This window comes from Fistularia commersonii, chromosome 3 (genome assembly GCF_037954325.1).
Source record: "Fistularia commersonii isolate RoL2024-O1a breed Wild chromosome 3, RoL_Fcom_v1.0, whole genome shotgun sequence".
NCBI lineage: Eukaryota > Metazoa > Chordata > Actinopteri > Syngnathiformes > Fistulariidae > Fistularia > Fistularia commersonii.
Window position 1 is genome coordinate 5771817 of NC_141286.1, and position 20511 is coordinate 5792327.

Sequence of the window (20511 nt, forward strand, 5' to 3'; positions counted from 1 at the left end):
TTTTTTTTTTTTTTTTTACGATCCGACTAAAATACCGGTTTGCAGCATTCAATATAAATCATAATTCATTCTTGCTCGCTTATGCAACATGTTTCTACATGCGAACGTCTATAGCGGCAGGCTGGTAGGAGCTCGTTGCCAACGTGTGTGTGTGTGTGTGTGTGTGTGTGTGTGTGTGTGTGTGTGTGTGTGTGTGTGTGTGTGTGTGTGTGTTCAGCGTGAGCTCATCGTCTTTTATTTTCTTTTTTATTACTCGGTGAGACTTGTGGCCTGACCTCACCAGATGAACTGGCAGAACGGAGAAAGCCGAGTTTGAACACAAGTCAAGGTCTGTCGGGGGAGAATGATGGCAATTAGCTGCTTTTGCTTTTCTAAACACCCTTTTGTGTCAGAAATCCGGCCGAAGTTATTCCAGATCTGTCACAACAGCCGAGGAGAGGCGAGCCAGACCCGAGATCCGGCGTCACGAGAGGCGTACGTTGTTAAAAGACCCCAGAAGCTTCCAGCAGCGTTGGGAAGGGGTGGGGGTCACCTCGAAAGACAGATAGGGCGATGAAGAGCGAGGAGGACGAGAGAGATGGGAGAAAGACCAACGCATGCATCCAGAACACACACAAAAGTCATCTCCACTTGCTCCGTCTCATCGGATCGGCTTCCGCGAATGTTAGTTTTCACACGTTCCGTGTTTGCTAGGAACCTTAGGTTGGTTTGATTTGGATGCTTCTCAGGTGGAATCTGAAGCAGGCTGTCGCCCCTTATGAAACCATACTAGGAGAAAAAGAGCTTTCATAAAAAAAAGGTCAACATTGACTCATTTGTATTTATTCCAAGAAAGACACTGAACAATTCAGAAAGAGCTCACCTTTTTTAATCGCTAATCCAAACATAATACAACCGCAAATTATTTTTGTGTTTGCTTGTCAATTGGATGTTTATTTGAAATCAAAAGCGAGGCTCGGCCCGTTTATTTACATGACTTTGCTTTGCCGGTTGCCGAGGAAACGGGATTCATAAAGTGATCCAGAGGGAACGGATAGTGAGGTAAGGGAGAGTGATGAAAAGGACAAGCTGAAGGTAGCGGCGCGACAACGGGGAAGGTTTCGCAAAGGTGTTTTGGAGATGAAGGCCTGCTAATACAATGTGTCAACAAGCTGCGGGCAAATGAAGCCAAAATGTTCAGCGGTTGTCAAGGGGTGTTTTTTTTTTGGGGGGGGGAGTTTCCCGCCAGAGTCTGTGTACATGAATTACAAGAGAATGACAAAGAACTATGAGGGATGATAGTTGATAGAGCAAATGTGATTAGAACAGGGGTCACCGACCTTTTTGAACCTGAGAGCTACTTTTTGGGTAACCATTAATGATATGTACTTGATATGTACTTCTGAAATAACTAATATGCCTCTTTTTTCCTTTTATAATATATCATTAATAATGAATTATATTCATCCATATGAAGACACTTATGTTTATGTTTTTTTCATGATAATTATCAACAATCAACGATGATTTAACATGGTAGGAAACAGATCAATATCAATATGCAACATTTTATTTCTATAAATCTCTGCAACCACTTTCAAATGATTACATATAAGGAATCACAAACATCACTAACAGTTTTTATCAGATCATGGAAAACGGTGCACCATTTTGGTGCAAATTATCAATCGTACAACATGCAAAAATCAACTTTCAGATTTTTGAATATTTGTTTCCACATTTTGAACTTATCACCAAACCTACTACCAATTATATGATTTAATTTTTTTTTTTGGCATTTAAATATATTGTCCTTTTCAAAGCTACACCAATGCGAGTGTGATTAACAAAAGAATAGCAACAAATTAGATGCAGCTCAGTGGTGAGTGATACCATGGTGAGCTACTCAAGAGGACTCTTGACCCCATGTTGGTGACCCCTAGTTTAGCGAATTCATTATTTTAGAATGACACAAGAAGCACAAGTTGCAATACTTATTAAATTTTTTTACTCAATGGTCTAATGCTTTGGCAACACTTGGAAAAATGTTGCAGTTCAGTTCAACATCTGCTTCAGCCATATGAGATCTTGGATTATTGATACAGTATGGTATGAAGGAGAAGACAATGCTTTAGAAATGAGAGAAAGGCTGGGTGGATGGCAAGTAATTTTGTTAAAATACACAGAGATAAGAGAAAACAAAGTCTGAAAATGTGGCTAAACTTTATTGAATAAAATGAATTCATTCATTCATTCAGTCATTCATTCAGTCATTCATTCAGTCATTCATTCATTCATTTTCTTAACTGCTTACCCTGTAGTCAGTGTTGGATGGGGGTTGGAGACAAACAACTATTCACTCTCTCCATCACATATCTGGGGGGGTCAGACAGCACCGACCCAAACACACACAGACACGGGAGAGAACTCAGCTAAAGACAGAAATGTGATATACACAGATGGGGCATGTTAAATGAATAGATAATATACATAAAATTGAGGGAAAGCAGTCCATCCATGAATCTGGGAGTCACTTCGAATCGAAGGTGAGACGTTCCCATACAAGATAAGCATATTTGAACTTAAAGGTGGCTAAAATCAAGTTTAACAGCCGAAATAAAACTGAAAACAACGAAAAAGAGGAGATGGACAGATTTAGAGCCAGACATAACTGCGGACTGTTATTTAAAGTAAACCTATTACTCCGGTCTACTATCCAATGACTTGCGGCACTCCATCGCTTTTTTTAAATGAAGTTAATGTTTGCACTTTTATTTTTCCCCTCTAGACATATACTTGGGAAGTTATTTTGGTTGGGTCAAAGTCCGATTAGGTTAAGAGGTTGTAATTATTTCGTGTAGATTCCGAGATCAACCTGGTTTTCATGGATTTTAGAGGACGGCAAACTTTTGGCATGCCAGTTGTTTTATTTGCTAATGCTGCAACGCAACGGCTATTTAGTAATTAAAGAACATCAAGCTTAACATCTGTTATTTTAATTTGCCTTCCTCGCTTTCCCAGACAGCTACAGTGGCGCTTTGTTTTGCCTCCGAAATTGTGATGAAAACTTGGGCCACACACAAACAGTCTATAACCCCTTAGGGTGCAGGTTGCAGGTAACACACACATCTGGTTTCAGTTGAAATAAAGATGTGTTTATTCACATAAATGGACTCAGACTCGACCGGGCTTCTAAGCTACCCTATCAGTGCAATACACCTTTGTGTGCCTCTTCTTCGATGTGCTTTACTACACGTGTCTGACGCAGATGTTTTTCTCTCTGATTCCAATGAGAAGGATTCAAAATGATCCAGTCAAATTTGATTTATATAGAGCCAAATCACAACACAGTTGTCTTGTGGTCCTTTCCATGTAGAGCGGCTGAGGACCACACTCTTTAAAATGATCTACAGAAACCCAAAATTCCCCAGTGGCGAGGAAGCACGCCTTTTACCGCGCAGAAACCTTGAATTTAATGTTTTTTTTTTTTTTTCTACCTCAACCAGATAGGGTGGAAAGAGAGAAGGATAGAACGCAATAGTGTGATAAAGATGGAACAGGGTACGAGGGGTTTGGAGGGATGGCCACAAATGATCTCACACTAATAACAGTAGCGCTGACAGTTACAGGGTAATAGCTAAAATGAACAATAATAGCTTTAATATTTATAAATAAGATAACAAAGGGTGGACACCTGGCAAGGCTTCTGCTGTTGATCAAGTCACGCATCCCTGGGAACTTGAAAATGTGAGCCCAGGGAGAAAATATGAGGTTCCTATCGTGATGATAGGGGTGTAAGTGGAAGGACATAAATGTAGCCAGGAAAGGAAGAGTGGGAGGATCGAAAAATAAAGCAATTATACTGCAAAGCGGAAAGAGTTGTGAGATTCAGTTCTTCATTTTACTTGGACACCTTGATATCATTACATTGCTTGACGAACGCAAAGCGGCTGATTTGTCAGTAACACGTGTCATTGACTTTCCATTGTGCGGTAAAAAGGGGGGTTGGGGGGTCCGGCTCATTGCTTTTCTTGATGCCATTGAAAAAGTGATTCGTTCGGATAACAATCGGCGCTGACAGACGGGCATTTAAACTTTTATGCATAGGGCAATGAAAAATGACAAACAACAACACATGTACAAAGTTTTTTATGATAATTTTTTCAACCACACACGCTTTCCTTTGAGTACTTTGATGGATTTCTTCTGCTCCAAGACCTGTATATGCATTACATACGTGCAGTGATAAACCCTACTGCAAAAAGATTGTACATAGAGTGCCAGGTAGTTTAAACATTTGTACAATGTTGTTTGTGTAATGACAGATCAAGTACACATTGGAGAAAATAGACACAGGTCAATTAAAAAGAAATCTGGAAGGTCAAAGAAAGCAAAAAACAAATACAGGGTTTCAGAAATACTTAAAGAAAGAGTACAAATCCCTTTCCCTGAACAGAAACAACCAACTCAAAAATTATCTGTAACTTTTTTAAACACCAAAGAAAAGATCCACCAACCCAAATTAAATTTTCAAATTAAAAGAGCATCCCATTTTAAAACCAGTTGTTTTCATCGAGCCATAGCATGTGTGGCACCCGAGTTTTTTTTTTTATAAATGGTGGCAACAAAAGCAGAGGAGGAGATTCATCTTGTTGTAATCGGGGAGATTCTCAGAGTCACAAGAAGGTCATCGCTGACCAATTTGAATGATCTTCGATCATCGGTACGTAAAGTTAGCCACGATTTCCCATTTTTGAATGGGTAAAATTGTCTTTAGCCTAGCTGGTAATAATGCGCTTTACTTTTACATTGTTACTTAAATTAGGTTCGAGTCATCACACTTATATAATGGTTATCAGTGACTAGCTCAGTTCATGACTGGTTCTTTAAATTTGCTGATTTTTAAAGGAAGACATTGAAAGTTAAAGTCAGTATAAAAGGCCCAACCATACCGAACAATTACCATTGTAGGGGTTTTCAGCAACAAAATCAATGCAAAATGTCAAAGAAATACATTTAGTATCACAGATACCTGACGCTATCTGCCATTTCGAACAAATTAAACCTTTCTTTTTTTAAATTTTGTCTGCCATCGCCTTGAGGGACCAATCCTTGTACGCAACCATCTCAGTATGGCTTCTTCTGCACATAAAAAAAAAAGAAACTGGGATTTAAAATGCAATATTCTAATCGGAATTGTCACAACATAAAGAGAGTTCTATGTCGCATTCCCTAAAAGCGGTTCATCTTACCTGCAATAGTAGCTTCCTCGCTGTGGAGCAGAGACACGATAATTACTCTTGTTCATCTTAACACACAACTCCCAATTCTTTTACATTGTTTTAATTTTATTCTTTCATAATCAATAAATAAAAAAGAGCTGGTCTGTTTGTGAGAGGAAAATCAACGCTCACCGTTATAGAGGTTGTCCAGCATCATCCCGATGACGAGCAGCAACACGAGGATGATAACCCCGATCGTGATAACGAACAACCAGCTGGATGGCTCTACACAGGGAAAAAAAAAAAAAAAAAAAAAAAACTTAATATGTGACATCCTATGCTGCCTTGGTGTGGTGACTGAGTGAACTGCGACACCTCGCGGTCCCACCTTCCACTACCAGTCTGAAATTCTTCTTGATGGGCATCCTCAGGGAGGAGTGAGAGACGCTGCAGGTATACTGCTTCCCCGAGAGACTCGGAGATGCCTTGAGGTAGAAAAAGCTGGACAGCGAGTACGTCTTGTTGATGTGGTGTTTGTGGCTGGTAAGCAAGGTGTTTTGGAGCTCCGTCGGAGGAGTCATGCCAACTCTCTTCCCTAAATCTGCCGGGTCCTGTTGGTGCCAAACTATATGAACGTCCAGGGGGAAGTAGCCCTTTGCTTCGCAGATCACCTTCTGCTCTGCGCCTTCTTGCAGAGAGAGCACAGGTCCGACATTGAGGGACACAGAAGGTGACTCTGAGGAGGAGGAAGAAAAAAAAAAAATTGTAAACACAAATTCTGTTTTCATTCATTTGCCCATCATTTCTTCAGTGGAAAGGATTTATGTTTTCCTTTTCGTGCCTTGAAGTGATAAAATACAAATCTGCCTCCCAGTGGACCTCAATACTGGTAGAAATAACTGGTTACGCTCATAATTTTTTTTGTTTTTTATCGTTTTTTTTGCTACCTATCTGGTTTCTCTCTGGATAGTAAAATAAGAATTTCGTTGAGCAATGAAACACATTTCCAAACTGTACATGTGACAATATACACTTTGAATGTTTGAATAACTAAAGTAGTGGGAGGTGCGTTCATCTTTTTTCTCTATGAATAGAAATGATGACCATGACTTACACCTGGAAAGGATTGTTCACGTATTGTTCACGTAGATTTATTTCTAACTCTTTTAGTGTGATGTGTTATATGCTCGATCTTCAAGAAAAGCAGCTTTAGCAGTGACTTCCGTAAGAAAAGTTGTTTCTGGGAAAAGAACAATTAGATCTTTCATCAACCCTACAAAGAAAAGCCTAAAGTAACCCCGCAGGTGTGCTTTTACCACCTGATATAAAGATTAAAACACTGATCGTTAAGAAAAGAAAAAAATATGCCTGACTTGAAAATAAATTAAAGATTCTGTTGGGAAAAACTTGATTTAATGATAACTTGTGTGCGTTTAGTTTGTCTTGTAATTAAGACGCAACTTTGAACCGAGTCGAAGGCACCCTTTGAAACATGTAATCGGTAAAATGGTTCTGCCGAGCGAGTTGCTGGCTGACTTCATGAATGAACTCTGTGACCCAAAAATCGGGACTCCATCATCTTCTCCTTCTTCTTTCGGCTTCTCCCTTCTGGAATGGCGGCAGCCAATAACCTTCCTCCGTCTGGCCCTACTCTTCTCTCACGCCAACTAACTCCCTGTCCTCTTTCACCCAACCCAGAAATCTCCTCTTCAGTCTTCCTCTAGGCTTCATTCCTGGGAGTTCCACCTTCAGCATTCCTGATTCTATCCATCCGAGTCACTCCCAAAGAGAACCTCAACATCTTCATCTCCTCTACCTCCAGCTCTGCTTCCTGTCTTTTCCTCAATGCCACTGTCTCCAAACCATGCAGCAAGAACCGGGATATATCTTGATATATATCTAAAATACTGTATTGTGGATTTTATTTATAACTGATGCAACCATCGGTTTCCTCTTGGGTTCTCTCCGCTTCTGTCATCTTGTCTGATAATCTCACAGTTACAAGATCATCGCTTTGGGAAAGTGTACAATTAGCCACTGCTTGCAAACGTTTGATCGGGTAATGAATTGGAAATGTGCAAAATGACATGGAACGGTGACAGACAAAAAAAAAAAAAAAACAACCGTACCTTCAATGTGTAGGTTTAACTGAAGAGTGTTCAACATCAAGTTCACGGTCACAGAACAGACGTAGGTGCCGTCGTTTGTTGTCTTGGTGAGGGGCACGGTGTAGGAAACATCCCCAGCGGGGATACCGCTCACTCTCACCCCTGATCCCTGGCTCTTCCCCGTGACGCTGGAGTAGTTGAAGAGGACGGCCGTCTCTCTGCGGTGTTGATACAGCCACTCCACAGCGACGTTCGGTCTGTTGTGATCGACCCCGAACTGACAGTGCAACCTCGGTTGGGCTCCCAGGCCAACTCTCACTTTTGGAGTCACCGTTTTCATCACTGTGGCGACTGTGACGATTAAATGCGATATCAGAGAGAGAGAATGTGTGTGTGTTTCTTTGGATTTGGTTGAAAATGAAGGGAATGTGGGGAAAAAGCACAGCCTTTTTGATCACAATCCAAAAAGTCCTCACTAAAAAGTTGGTGCGTCTCTTCTTATAAGACATTGGAACATGATGGAGTACATTTACTTCAGTACTGTTCCTGTTGTACACACTGGAGTACGTGGAAACTGGTTCACAGACAAAATGATCATCATTCAGAAAGCATCCGAAAGAGCTCTCAATCAGTCATAAATTTAGAAAATAATATGATTTTTTTAAATAAATATTCCACCCTCAGGCTAACCGTAAATTATTAAAACCTTTAATGATCTAATTCAAGGTTTATTTCATCTCATTATTAGGATTTTGTTACTGTTTTAGTGCAAAATATTTATTGCTTTTGCACTACAATATTGTTGAATGTCATAGATTTATCACTTTACTATAGCAATTGTTAAACACCGTTTCCTTTTAGCGTTTGTGACAATAGCTACCTAAAACTGTTGTTATCATGCTTGATATAATAAGATAATTGAATATCTCCCCATTTTTTTCATTTTTAACTGTGGCTGTTTGCTGACATTACATTCTCCCATTTTAAAATAGATCAGACCTGGGCATTTTATGCATTTTATCACATCCTTCCCGTTTTGCTTTTTTATTCGGCCCGCCAAACTATTTTCTTTGAATATTTTAAGAAGTATTTTCAATCAATATTGAATTTAGAAACTCCTTTTTTCTTTTTGTTTATATGGATGTATATGGATGGGTGTATGTTTGTATGGATTTTGTATGGACAATTACATACAAAATAATGATGGTACATTTATATAATCATTAATGATTTTAAAGTATTGAAAATATTGAAATTGCAATTTTCATCTTGTTCAATTTACATGATACCTAATTGTCCCGCGCATAAAAATTATTTTAGAAATGTGGCCCGCTCGCCAAAATAATTGCCCACCTCTGATATAGATCATTTGTTATACTACACTTTAGTGACATTTTCATTTTAAGACGTTAAGTCAGACATTTTGGCTTCTCCAGCTAAGCTCTTATCTCAAACTCAATTTTCCGTCAAAATAGAAGAAATATTGTTACCTGATGTGGTGAGTACCTCCCCATCTATGATATCAGCCAAAGTGCTGTAGTCCTCTTTTTCAGGCGGTGCCTGGTTGGATGGATGTCTGAGCAACCCGGTGACGGTGAACGACGGGTGTTTTATGGTGAAGCTGAACCAACGGTTGTACTCCTGGCCATGTTGGGTGGGCCAGCTAACATAGATGCCATTTGTGCTGTGCCTCTGTATGTCACACTCCAAGGTCTCTGCATCCACGCCATCAATGTAGTGCCGCAATTCCAACCTGGCTCCTGATACAAATAGACCGCATTAGAGAACAGAAAAAGAGAAATGTTTTGCCTTTGGCTAACAGGCCTTACCGGTAACCAAGAATGTGATGCCTTGTCGGTTCAGGGGAGCGTCGCCTTTGTGACCAAACTGCAGAATACTGTCTCTGTGGATTTGTGGATTCCCTGTGCCATCCGTGTTTTTCATATATATGGTTTCATCAATGAATTTACAGGGTAGCCATGACAACTCGTAGCCATAGCACACACCTGAGGGACACACACGGAGAGTAATGTTCAAATACACTCAGCATTCAAACTCAATATGTGGTAAGAAATGTTTGATCGTTGCAACATGTGCTATCTTAGAATGTTTGTGTGGATTTTTTCACTGAGGGGCTGATTTTATCTGATCACTCTCAATTTACTGAGTTTACAGAGTCTTAACTTTATCTTTTAACTTTGTCTGACATTTTTGAAAAATATTTACATGATGAAAATGTTTCTGCCATTTCCTGACTTCAGACAGCTTTCTAGTGTTCTTTAGAGTTATTTTCTTTTTGCCCATTTTTAGATGTTTCAGCATGGCAGCATTGCTATTAATAACCTTGAAAAAAAAGGGGTGATTTCGAAATGTTTTTTGCTGTGAATTTCCTGTGTCTTCACGCAGTTTGAGCGTTCGACAGGTGCTCAGCAGCAGCTACCCGTGGCACATAACATTGATTCCTGAAGTGTGGCGTTCACTTCGATCATAATTAATAACTTTTCACTCTAAATGCAACACAATACTGTCTTAGGATCTTTGTGTATATGACGTAAATTCTTAGCCAATATGTGATGATGTTCTAAATAAACTGAAACTGTAGAAAACCAAATGGAAACCACCAATCACCAATTTCCATACCAAATCTAATCGTAATCCATAAAAAGACGAAGATATGCGGCAACTTACCTGTAAGAAGACAGGAATAAATAATTACACTAAAAAATAAGACCATGTCTGATAAAAGACGTTTCGCTGCGGTAAGTATGATCCGCTTTCACTTTCATTTCTGGGGTAGAAGACTGTTTATGTCAGCGTTCGTCGCACCAATAAGGAAGCGATCGCTGAGCTGCAATTTAAGATTCTGCCCCTAGAGGGCGCTGTGGGCTGAGAAGACGGAAGCGGAGCACCGGAAGTGCTTGGTACGGAAACGTTATCATGTAGCTGCTGCTGCTGAGCACCTGTCGAACGCTCATTCGGTTCATTCATCGGTGCTACAAACCGGTTCTTTTTTTGTTCCGTGTGAACTGGCCGCGGGAATTTCGTACTACAACGTTTACTTGCTATTACTTACTCGCAATGTCACCGTATTTTTTTTTCTAGAACTTAATCAGTAATAAACACGATTACAACTTGCTAGCATCTACCTCTTGCTAACTGTTATGTCGACGTTGAAAATGGATAAAGGTAAAGTAAACTTGTACCCTGTGCACTCAAATATACTCAGAGCGGTATGTTGTCTGAATTGTTTTATCTGTATGTTGTTTCTAATCCAGTGTTCACTATTCAAGTGAAGTGCCTATGAGTTTTAAGAAAGGCGCCAATAAATTTCAGTGTTCATTAACCTAAGTGCTGTCTGTACAATGAAATTCTCATTTTACTGTCCAGGCTTTAGCGTTCTGAAATAAATCCATGAAATTACCACGCATTTACTCGTGAAAATGGGGTGAAGAGCAAGTTTTATGTGCTGTCAGTTCAGTGTTAAATCAGATAAATTGGCAAGAATCGTCAGTATGTTGACAATCTGAAAACAGCAGAGACGTCAATTAAATTTGTAGATGTTAAGTCAAACTTTGTCCGAGTACAAGTCAATTATAATGAGGTGAAGTTTTGTTTGTTTAGAAATAAGAATGAGGAAAAAAATATGATTCCAAATAAAAGATAAATTACTATTGAACATTGAAAGGTAACATCCACATAACTTTTGTATTGTATTAATCTCCCTACTATTTTGGGGCTTACACTAGTGTTAAAGTCTCTGATAGTCTAAAATTCCAAATAGATACTATGATAATTAATAATCAATCAATGATTAGAAATGAAGAATTGAGGCCTGTTGTGTGTGGTTTTTTTTTCCCCCATAGAATCAGCCATCCTCCAAGGGGGTTTCCTCTTGGCTGATAAGATGTGCCTCCCCTCCTGCTTGTGCTCCCTTGACAAAATGGACTGGAGTCAGGTTGGGCATCCAATCCTGACAGCACTCAAAGAAATCTGTGGCGGTGAAGATCTCAGTGCTCCAACTAACAGCAAGGCTACAGAGTGGAAAAAGAAATTAATTTGTGTTGTGTGGTTGAAGTTGTTGTCTTGCGAGTCTGGAGAGGATATTGAAGCAGCCTGGCGGGAGAATCCTTTCTTCCCCCTCCAGAACGCTCTCCCCGAGGTCAACCATGTGGTCCTGCTGGAACTAATGAAGTCCTTGTCAGCAACAGAGATATATGCCTGTCTCCTCCTCAGCCTTCCTAAATGCCAGATCTACTCTGAACTGGAAAGGCTCGTCCGATATGTCAAGAGCACCCCCACGAGTGAGGAAGACATCCGCTTCTTGCTGGATGTTTGGTGGGTCCTATGGAGAGGCAAAGACAAGCTGGTAGCAGGGGGAGAAGATAGCATAGAAATGACATTTACTAACCAGTATACCCGGCTCACAAGTGAACTGAACAGTGGGATCCGTCAAGCTGCCAAGAGGATCCGACTGGACACTGGAGCATCTACCACAAACACTGATATCCTGTATGTTCTAATTCATGCACTGAGAGATCTGAAAGATCACATTTGTACAATGAAGCTCTGCCTCAAGGCCCTCAACATAGCTCTTGACATTCTTTATACATCCTTTTTGATAAAACAAGCAGTCGTACTTCCCACCCATGAGAAAATGCAGTTCCTGTCTATAGCCCTGACCATTAGAGAACAAAATCATGAGAAACTGGGCCCAGAACTTATTCGAGAGGCTCAGCAAGACCTAAGCACGTCTCTCACCCCCGCACACTTTCAACCCACCCAGATAGAGCTTGCTGAAACCTTGAAGATCATAACAGAAGTAGCACAGTTTTGGCAAACAAGAGGGATGCTGGAAGGGTGTGGCAGCTCAGAGCCCAGCTACACTATGTTCAGATTGCAGCAAAGTGCTCGTAGAGTCCTGGTGGCTCTAGAAGACATAGAAGTGTCTGAATCAGATTGTCTGGAACTTGATAAGAAGTCACTCATTGCCTTGCTGGAGTCTCTGTCCCTCCCCACCACAGAAAGCACTCCTGAGATGGATGCCAAGGTTGCTATGGCCATCATTAGTCACCGTCTAGATGACTATCAGAACTTTGCATTGCTAGTTGCCCGTGAGAGGAGCTTGCCGGTCAATGCTGAGCAGTGGATCAACTGCCTGGAGGAGAACCATGCAGCCTTCCAGCGGCTTGACACACTAGTTGCACTGGCCTCCGCCCTCGCAAGCAAAATCTCAAGCTTCAGTGTGAGTCAATGCCGCAAGCTGATAAAAGCTGCCACCGATGTTTTCTCAGCGCTCTCCTTGGAGGATAAGAACGAGGCTCTAGCTGCCATGTGTGGACTGTCGGGCCGAGGGTTCTTCGGCTTCTCTGCTCCCCCTGCGGTGAACGATGGGTTTGAACAGGAGCTCAACATGGCCTTCAACTGCATCATCCAGGGAGGGACGAGGGCACCCGTGCAGGGAAACCTAGGCACAGCCGTGGCTCTCGTCGCAAGAGTGGCTTTTCAGAACCCAGAGGCCACTCTGAGAGCGTGCTGTCATTCTGCCATTTTTAACAAAGGAGCTTTCAGTCTGATGGCTCAGATCCTGCAGCAGCTGCCCGGACTCAGAGGACCGACGGACAGAAAAGATAAAGATTTAGCCGGAGGAGGTGGAGAGCCTTCGAGTGGGAGCAGTCCACTCTGCAGTGGTCTGCGGAAAATAATCAGGACCAGATCGCTTTCAGGAAATGAAAAGGAGCAGTTCCTCAAGTTTCTTGGCCTGTTGATGATGCCATTCAAGCCGGAGGAAGGCGAGGGATGGAGCTTTCTCTCACCACAGGAAGTCGTAAGAACCTTCGTCCTGCCGAACATCTCCTTTACCAGTGAGTCTTCACTTTCTAAAACTAAGCTCCTTCCATCATTCTCTTTCAGAATTCCTTTTTTGTCCCTATTTGTGTGGGAGATAGGGCTCAGAATTATCTTTTAATTTAATTTAAAATCTGCACAAATCAAATCCAAGGAGGCTGATTTGAACTGGACTCGTAAGAGCATTTTATATGAAGGCTCTAAGAAAAGTAGCCTATTCTGCATTTATTCCATTTGTTGGTAACAAAATCCCATTGGTTGTTGCATCTTTACAGGTATTAGATTATTGTAATTCTGAGGGTTTTTTTTTTTTTTTTTTTTTTTGCTTTGGTTTTTTGTGCAATAGGTCATGGTTCTGTGGACATAGATACAAGTCTGCAGCTTCTACACTCTGCCCTCTGCGTGGACATCCAGGAACCTGCCTCCTCTCCTCACTGGGTGCTGGATTGCTCCCCTTTTCCCCTGCTATACGTCGTGGCCCAGCTCTACAACCAAGCCCTCAGGTGGCTCTGCAACACATATGTCCGAGCTTCTTTCTTAGCGTGTTAGTTTTTAATGCCCGTTCATGTTTTTGTTAAAGGTGTTGGGAACAGCCACCAGAGGGTGCTGTCCACCCTAGTTCTATGGACACCAAGGAGCTGTTGGTGTCAGTATTGACAAAGTTGGCCCGGGTGGTGGGGGCGGAGGTGGCTGCAGACCCCGGACGCTGGTCCAGGGCTCTGTTCTGGCTCCACGACAAAGTGGAAGGGCTGGATTGGACTGTTGGCCTCCATCTGAAACCTGTTTGGGGGGAACACTTCAAAAACGAGGTGCCCTCATCTCTGTTGACGGTGTGTGATCTGCCCGAGCAGGTAGGACTCCATGTGACTTATTCATGTTTTTCCTCTCTGGGTATCAGATAGCTGTGCGACCGACTTATGAGATACACATTAAAATCCCACACCCAGATTTATCTGAAATTATTGACAAATAACGAGGCTTGGAACTGAAATAACTGTTTTGGTTATTTTAAATTGCTAAATCTTTTAAAATTCTTTCCATGACCTGGTACTTTTCAGATATACATGAAGAAAAGCCCTCAGAACTTTGCTTGCATTTGGTTTGGTCCACTTTGAAAGCGAAGCCTGATAAACTCCCGACACATGTTCCAGTGCAAGCAGAGTGTTTTTACTCTATCTCTGAAATTCAATGTTAATCATAAAGATTAACCGCTGAAGTGTTTTGGGGCAGAGACTCGGGAGGACTCAAGTTGGCGACTGCGAATAATGTGCCACGCTGACTGTGAAATGAACTGAGCAGATTGTTAAACAGACTGTGTGCGTGGGGCTCCCAGCCCAGCTAAGCTCTCTCACTGAAGCTATTTAATCATCCAGAAGATTGTAAAAGATGCAGCGAAAAAGTCGGCAATGCCAGCGGAGTCAAAAGGCAATGTCTGTTTTCGCCCCTTTTCACATTATTGTTAAAATGTAGCCTCTATCAAGATTCCAGTGGGGGTTTTTGAACTGACCTACCTGACCCAAGGTTTTGATTGGATTCCTAAGCTTGTTTGAACTTGGCTTAAAGGCTCTACAGTTTTTTGCCCATACTTTCAGCTTTCAGCTTTTTCAGTGGCCACATTTGGTTTCACTTTTGAGAAATTGAATGGTGTTAAAATTGAAATTATTCTGTATCCACGCACGGACCCAGCATGAAAGAAATGAGATTTTATCCTCCTGAGCAGAGGAAAAAAAAAAAAAATCGATCGAAGCCCCTTCTCACATGCAATTTACCAACCAAAAAATCTCTTTGTCTCCTCTGGTGTTGGTCTTGTCCAGGACTGGTCTGGTCTGGACCTGCCACAGTACAGCCAAGGCACCGGACTCCTTGCCTGGATGGAGTGCTGCTCTTTATCCGACACCCTGCAGTCCGTTATGCTGTCCCAGCTGGCTCTGGACCAGCACCGCCACGACCACGTCAGCATGTTTAGCAAGGGGGTGCTGGTGGCACTGGCCCAGATTTTGCCCTGGTGTTCCCCCGCTCAGTGGGACCGAATACTCGGGGCGCTCAAGGAGCTGCTGGCCTCCGGGTGCCTCCACGTGCCTTTCTCACTAGAGTATGTGGACTTCCTGCCTCTGCTGGACCTGAGGAGGTTTTCATACGAGCTCTGCCTGTCGGTCCTCCTGCTTCGAGTTCTGCAGCTCCTATGCGGGTCCAGCTGCTCCCACTGGCTGACGGAGGCTGGCTGGGCCCACGTGGGCCGGTTGTATGCCCACACCGTAAGGGAGATACTGAACTCGCTGAGGGCTAAGCTACCGCTAAAGGTCTCCTCGCTTACAGCTGCTCCTCCCAAAACGCCGACACCTGTAGACTCCAGTCCTTCCATCCGCGCGGAAATGCCTCAAGACTCCCTGAGTGGGGTCAGACAGGCTGTAGATCCTCAGCGAAAATTCCAAGAGCTACACTTTGACGAAAAGGTTGAGCCAACTCAAAGCCAGGAAGTGCTCTTTGTGCTCAGCCAGGTCTTCTGTCATGTTCAGCATGTCCAGGTACGACTCTAGCCGGCACTTCAGCTTGAAAGTTTCTCCCTGAAACCTTTGCATTTATCACCCGTATCGTGTGCGCTCTCAGGTGATGATGCCGGGAGGCCCGTGTGAGCCCCTGTTCCTCTCCAGTCTGGAGATCCTCAGCTACTACGAGGCCATGGTGGCCACCTTCCCGCACAGCTGCAACCCAGTGGAGAGCGAGAACACCCGCCACTTCTTCTCCACCATCACAGACAACCTTGACAATCCGGAGATGAAGTCAGTCCTGCAGCAGAAGATCGCGCAGCTGGGCTCGTCTCCAGCATGAACGGCAAAGATGTGCGTGAGGCTCCGATCTGTCACTTTGAATCCAAATTGTAAAATGTAGATTTTGTCCTCCTTTTTTTGGAATAAAAAAAAAAAAAAAAAAAGACACAAAAACCAAACCCGAGCAATGATTTGAGTTATTAGGCATTTAAAGACACAAGGTATTTAAACTCCAGTTTCCGACCCAACCATCCCTCCCGGGGTACCAGTGACATAACTGACAAAATCCAACCAGCATGAAAGGGGTATTCCAGGAACCAAGAATGACTCACTCCCATTGTGCGAGAGAGGTCAAGTGTGTTTTTTATTCCACAAAACACTCCTGTGCTTTCACACGGTGTCGCAGCTTCTTGGGTCACATGTTTCCAGTTTACACATCACACACGTTTATGTAACTACGACTGGCTTCGAGCCAACAGTGAACCTTTCTCTTAAAATGTGATTTTCATGTAGCACGGAAAAACGCTTTTTAATCAAAAAAATCATGAAAGACGGAAAGGGGGGGTGATGGTTGAATTCATTACGGTTTGCTTTAATTAAAAAATATTCAACACAATCTAAAAATCTCAGCATCTAACAGACTGTTCCTGAGAGGATTTTATATTTTTATTGACGAGCATACATTATTTTGTATTTCACAAGACTGTGCCACAGACTCCCCCGTGCTCAATGACGCAGTCGTAATAAAATAAATAATTTAAAAAAATTAGCCTGAAAAGACAGAAAATTATCTTTGATGGTTACAATCGTGTTGCAAGCCGCAGTTTCATTCTAAAGGATGCTTTCCCTCAATCTTTTCCCACAGCAGCAACTCCTCTTCCTCCGCATGCTGTCTTGACAGCTCATCCCAACTACTGCTGAATGGTCACACTCCTCAGTCCGTCCTGGGCCGGTCCACTTTCCCCCGCTTCTGTCTCAGGTAGAGTCTCTTGGCTTTCTTCAGTAGCAGGACAAACCAGTAGACCTGCGGTGCCAGGATCACCAGGTTGCCTATGTGGCACTGCGGAGGCAGGTGGAAGATCACCTCGTGCGGGGAAAGCTCAAACTGCCGGCCGTACATCCAGTACATAAAAGGGAAGATCAAAATCCGGCAGGTGAAGAAGGTCAGGAGGACGACGACACCGTTGATTCTGTGCAGCCTGCTGTCGTCATGGCCCAACTGGAAGGAGATTAAGATTGTGAAACAGTGGAAAATAAGTCCTTTTTTTTTTTTTGTCCTTTCAGAATCATATTAAAGCAAAACGTTTATTTTTGGTGACGAGATTTGTATAATAAAGTGACTTTTGATAAAATCAGGTAAAAAACACATGCCAATATTTTTTACAGCAGAGGTTTCACTTTAGAGACCATCTTTAAATCCTGTGTTTTAACAGCCTCCAGCTATGAAACATAACTGATGAAAAAAAAAAAAAAAGTCAGCACTTTCTAAAGTGCTTTTAGATCTTGGGGTTCAGAGGATTCGTCTGTTCCACTTTCAAGAGCCACAGGGGATTATTCAAATCCACTGAGTTCGACTTCTGTTATTCTTTCACTTGAATGACAAGTGCACTCTATCTTGTTTTTTTTTTTTAAATCCTGTTATTTTTTATCTAAACTTTATTTATCCAGTGATGTTAAGAACCTCTTTTTCAAGCAATCTTCAGCCAAGATGTGCAGCAACAATTACACAGTTAAAACTGGAAAATGAAAATAAAGAATAGTTTTTATTTTACAAGCAGGTCAAAAGAATTGACCCCCCCCCCCCTTTACCCAGTTCAGTATGGGTGTACGGAACAAAGCAACAAATGGTCTATAAACAGTGAGTCAGAATCGACATTTGTCTGTACAATAATAGACCAGTAATACAAGCATTGTCTTGTATATGAAAGTACCAATGACTGATCCTTGGGTTGGCAAGCCCATCATTAAGTATAACTTATAGTGGTGTGTTGACACTCCATAGTTAGTGGTGAACCTCAAGGAAGCAGGTAAACAATGTCAAGGAATCAAACACAGCTGAATAAATTGCAGTCAAAACATGTCTTTTTTTGGCATCAAAAGAGGAACACGGCTTATTAATAAAGGAAACCAATTTTTAGCCACAGTTCCTTAATTTGAGTGGGCCACTAAAATCATGGATTTCTTCCATCCCTTGTTCATTTCTAGGCTCTGGTCTTTAAAGGAGACTTTCAATTTACCCATGGAAGTTAGTTTTAAAAACTACTGAAACACCAAAGGATTTTGAAATCCCAAATCCAGTGATTCTTGTCAAAATGTTGACAAGAAAACTGAGTTTTTGTTCAGAGATTTTTTTTACTCATTTATGACATCACAGATGTCAAATGATGATTTTTAAGCATCATCCATCCATATCTTTCATTATCTGAATTGAACCAAGGACCTTCTTGATGTGAGGCGGAAGTGCTGACCAGTGTGCGCCTCCATCCATCCATTTAACCCTGAACTTGCCAACCACTTCAGAAATACATATTCCCATCCTTGAGCATTAAGTATTCTTCACACAGCAGGACAATAAATAATGGTCGAGACACTTGGTTTTCCCCTGGTATGAAAAAGTAGTAATCAAATTAAGAGTATTGAACATTTGATTGCAGGGAATTATAAGACTTTGGTGGCTGTGGAAAAATAAGAGATCAGAAACATAAAGAATCATAGGCTGCTTTTTTTGTAAAGCTCAGGTTGCCATGGAGCTCTTGCATGGAACGTATGATGGAACAGTGGCGAGTAATTATGGTGGCCATATGTTTTACCTGGATGAGGATCTTTCCAAGGGAGATGAAAGGGGTGCTCAGCTCGGTGATGAAAAGGCAGCCGATGAAGAAATCACCCTGGCCTTTCCTGAAGAACTGTGGATCAGATGCACAGTTAGCTCGTGTCCACACTATGGCTGAAGGGGGGAGGGGGGACATCTCACCAGAACGATGGGCATGAAAACAAGGAGCAGTGTCAGGTGATGGAGGACCAACATCCAGTCTTTGAGGAGGAAGTCCTTGACTGTCTGGAGAGAATGAGCGCTGTCTGAAGTGGCACGACCTCTGACCCTCTGGATGTGGAAGTGGCTCAGGTACATGGCGTAAATGTCGCCCGCCATGTAGGGAGCTCCAAACAAAACAAAACTATTGACCAGCCAGTGACTGCATGGAGGAGACAACAGACAATTGAATATGCTTGAACTTAAATTGATCTGACTTTAGGTGTAAAATTCCCCACCTGTCGATCATCACGTCTTTGCACGACGTGACCACTGTGACTCCAGCTGCGGTCGCCAGTGATGCATGGATGGCGGAGACCAATCTGAGGGGTCAACAATGTGAACAATCATCCCAAACTCCCATGACATACTTTTACAAGTCCTGATCTCTCTTGTAAAAAAGAAGTCTGTATAAAAGTGGAGCAGTGAACACAAATGTTGATCCATTATGATGTGCCCATATAACCAAACAGTTGCGTAAACTTTTTAATGCAAGTGAATTTCTACCACACAGTGTGTCAGAATTAACACATGTCGGACCTAAAATGCAGAATCGATACCTTTCTGACGAAAAAGATCTCTGACGAATTAAACAAAGATATTCAGAAACTCGTAAAAACAAATACTGGCTACCAATTAAATTGTCAAAATCCAACAACAGCGGCAAAACGTTAAACTACTAATAGTTGTTATCAAGTTTGGTACATCGGACAAGTACTGACCTCTCGCTGACCGACACCACATCCGCATCGCTCCAGTGCGTAAAAGCGTATCGTAAAAGTTTCCTGAAGCCCCAAAAGAGCCCCGGAAAGAACACCGCCCCACAAAACAAAAAAAATAACATCTCTGATCAGCCTCTTCCTCCTCCCTGTGCCACTGACCGCTCTAAACGTCAAGTAACCATCGGTAACCAGCTTAGCTGTTGCTACTTTCAGTTTAACGCTAACCGGCTTCTTCCGCTAGCTTCTTGTTATGATTCCTAAGGAGGGACCTTATTGGCTGAAGGACAGCTGTTGCGGACCAATAGCAAAGAGCGACCTTAAACAGCCTTTGTTTTCATATTAAGAGCAGATAAAGATAAGTTGTGTAAAAATGAATAAAAGTCAAATTGATCGTTTCAAAATTCCATTATGTTATATATCACTTTCTGTTTATATCTACTAGTTAAATATTTTTTTATTTTCTCCTTGTTTTCAAACTTAAACAATGCGAGCTAAATAGGTAATAGAGAAAGACAGTACTTGGAGGTTTGAAGTGAAGAGGAGATAAAATAAGAGAGACTTGTTGATCCCACGACGTCACAACATTATTAGAGGGTAAAAAAAAGTAACAATAAAAAGAATATGCAAGTAAAGAATATGGACACAAATATACAAAGACCATGTACAATATATAGAATACAATATAAAATTTAAAAATAAATAAGTGCCTTTTTGCATGGAATGGTTACAGAAATAACAGGTATACAGTAAGAGATGTGGATAAAAAAAAAGATAAGTAAGGTCTCCTTGAGAATGTGTAAATATAATGTAAATACATGGACGGCTATTGCACATATA

At 41.9% G+C, this 20511-nt stretch overlaps 3 protein-coding genes across 4 annotated transcripts; 1 reads left to right on the forward strand and 2 right to left on the reverse strand.

The window, feature by feature from the left end:
• Positions 1–3889: 3889 nt before the first annotated feature.
• dhrs13b.2 (dehydrogenase/reductase (SDR family) member 13b.2) lies at positions 3890–10135 on the reverse strand. 2 transcript variants are annotated; one of them, XM_086142554.1, is made up of 8 exons: positions 9998–10135; positions 9139–9315; positions 8800–9069; positions 7331–7660; positions 5590–5937; positions 5394–5486; positions 5232–5251; positions 3890–5121 (listed from the first exon to the last, which is right to left on the reverse strand). In XM_086142554.1, the coding sequence occupies exons 1-8, from the start codon at positions 10041–10043 to the stop codon at positions 5107–5109; spliced, it is 1299 nt and encodes a 432-aa protein (XP_085998680.1). In that variant the 5' UTR covers positions 10044–10135; the 3' UTR covers positions 3890–5106. The 2 variants fall into 2 exon arrangements, with proteins under 2 accessions (XP_085998680.1, XP_085998671.1); XM_086142545.1 differs by lacking the exon at positions 5232–5251.
• A 139-nt stretch (positions 10136–10274) lies between these two features.
• On the forward strand, positions 10275–16999 carry gemin4 (gem (nuclear organelle) associated protein 4). Its single transcript, XM_086142565.1, has 7 exons — positions 10275–10495; positions 11173–13170; positions 13500–13656; positions 13734–14004; positions 14968–15678; positions 15761–15993; positions 16787–16999. Exons 1-6 carry the CDS (start codon positions 10471–10473, stop codon positions 15980–15982), a joined length of 3384 nt encoding a protein of 1127 aa, XP_085998691.1. The 5' UTR covers positions 10275–10470; the 3' UTR covers positions 15983–15993; positions 16787–16999.
• LOC147235312 (TLC domain-containing protein 3A-like) lies at positions 16493–20033 on the reverse strand. Its single transcript, XM_086142622.1, has 5 exons — positions 19675–20033; positions 19192–19275; positions 18896–19115; positions 18732–18827; positions 16493–17140 (listed from the first exon to the last, which is right to left on the reverse strand). The coding sequence occupies exons 1-5, from the start codon at positions 19794–19796 to the stop codon at positions 16856–16858; spliced, it is 807 nt and encodes a 268-aa protein (XP_085998748.1). The 5' UTR covers positions 19797–20033; the 3' UTR covers positions 16493–16855.
• Between the last annotated feature and the right edge of the window lie 478 nt (positions 20034–20511).

Bases quoted from the DNA above. Each gene is read 5' to 3' on its own strand.
- dhrs13b.2 (XM_086142545.1), bottom strand. From the start codon at position 10,043: ATGGTCTTATTTTTTAGTGTAATTATTTATTCCTGTCTTCTTACAG. The intron at 5,487-5,589 runs GTGGGACCGCGA...TTCCCTGTGTAG, and splicing joins TTTCAGACTGGTAGTGGAAG to AGCCATCCAGCTGGTTGTTC. The intron at 5,122-5,393 runs GTGAGCGTTGAT...TTTTATGTGCAG, and splicing joins GCTGGACAACCTCTATAACG to AAGAAGCCATACTGAGATGG.
- gemin4 (XM_086142565.1), top strand. From the start codon at position 10,471: ATGTCGACGTTGAAAATGGATAAAG. The intron at 13,657-13,733 runs GTGGCTCTGCAA...TTTTTGTTAAAG, and splicing joins CTCTACAACCAAGCCCTCAG to GTGTTGGGAACAGCCACCAG. The intron at 15,679-15,760 runs GTACGACTCTAG...GTGCGCTCTCAG, and splicing joins GTCATGTTCAGCATGTCCAG to GTGATGATGCCGGGAGGCCC.
- LOC147235312 (XM_086142622.1), bottom strand. From the start codon at position 19,796: ATGTTATTTTTTTTGTTTTGTGGGGCGGTGTTCTTTCCGGGGCTCTTT. The intron at 19,276-19,674 runs GTCAGTACTTGT...TTGACCCCTCAG, and splicing joins GTGGTGTCGGTCAGCGAGAG to ATTGGTCTCCGCCATCCATG. The intron at 19,116-19,191 runs GTGGGGAATTTT...TCCTCCATGCAG, and splicing joins AAAGACGTGATGATCGACAG to TCACTGGCTGGTCAATAGTT.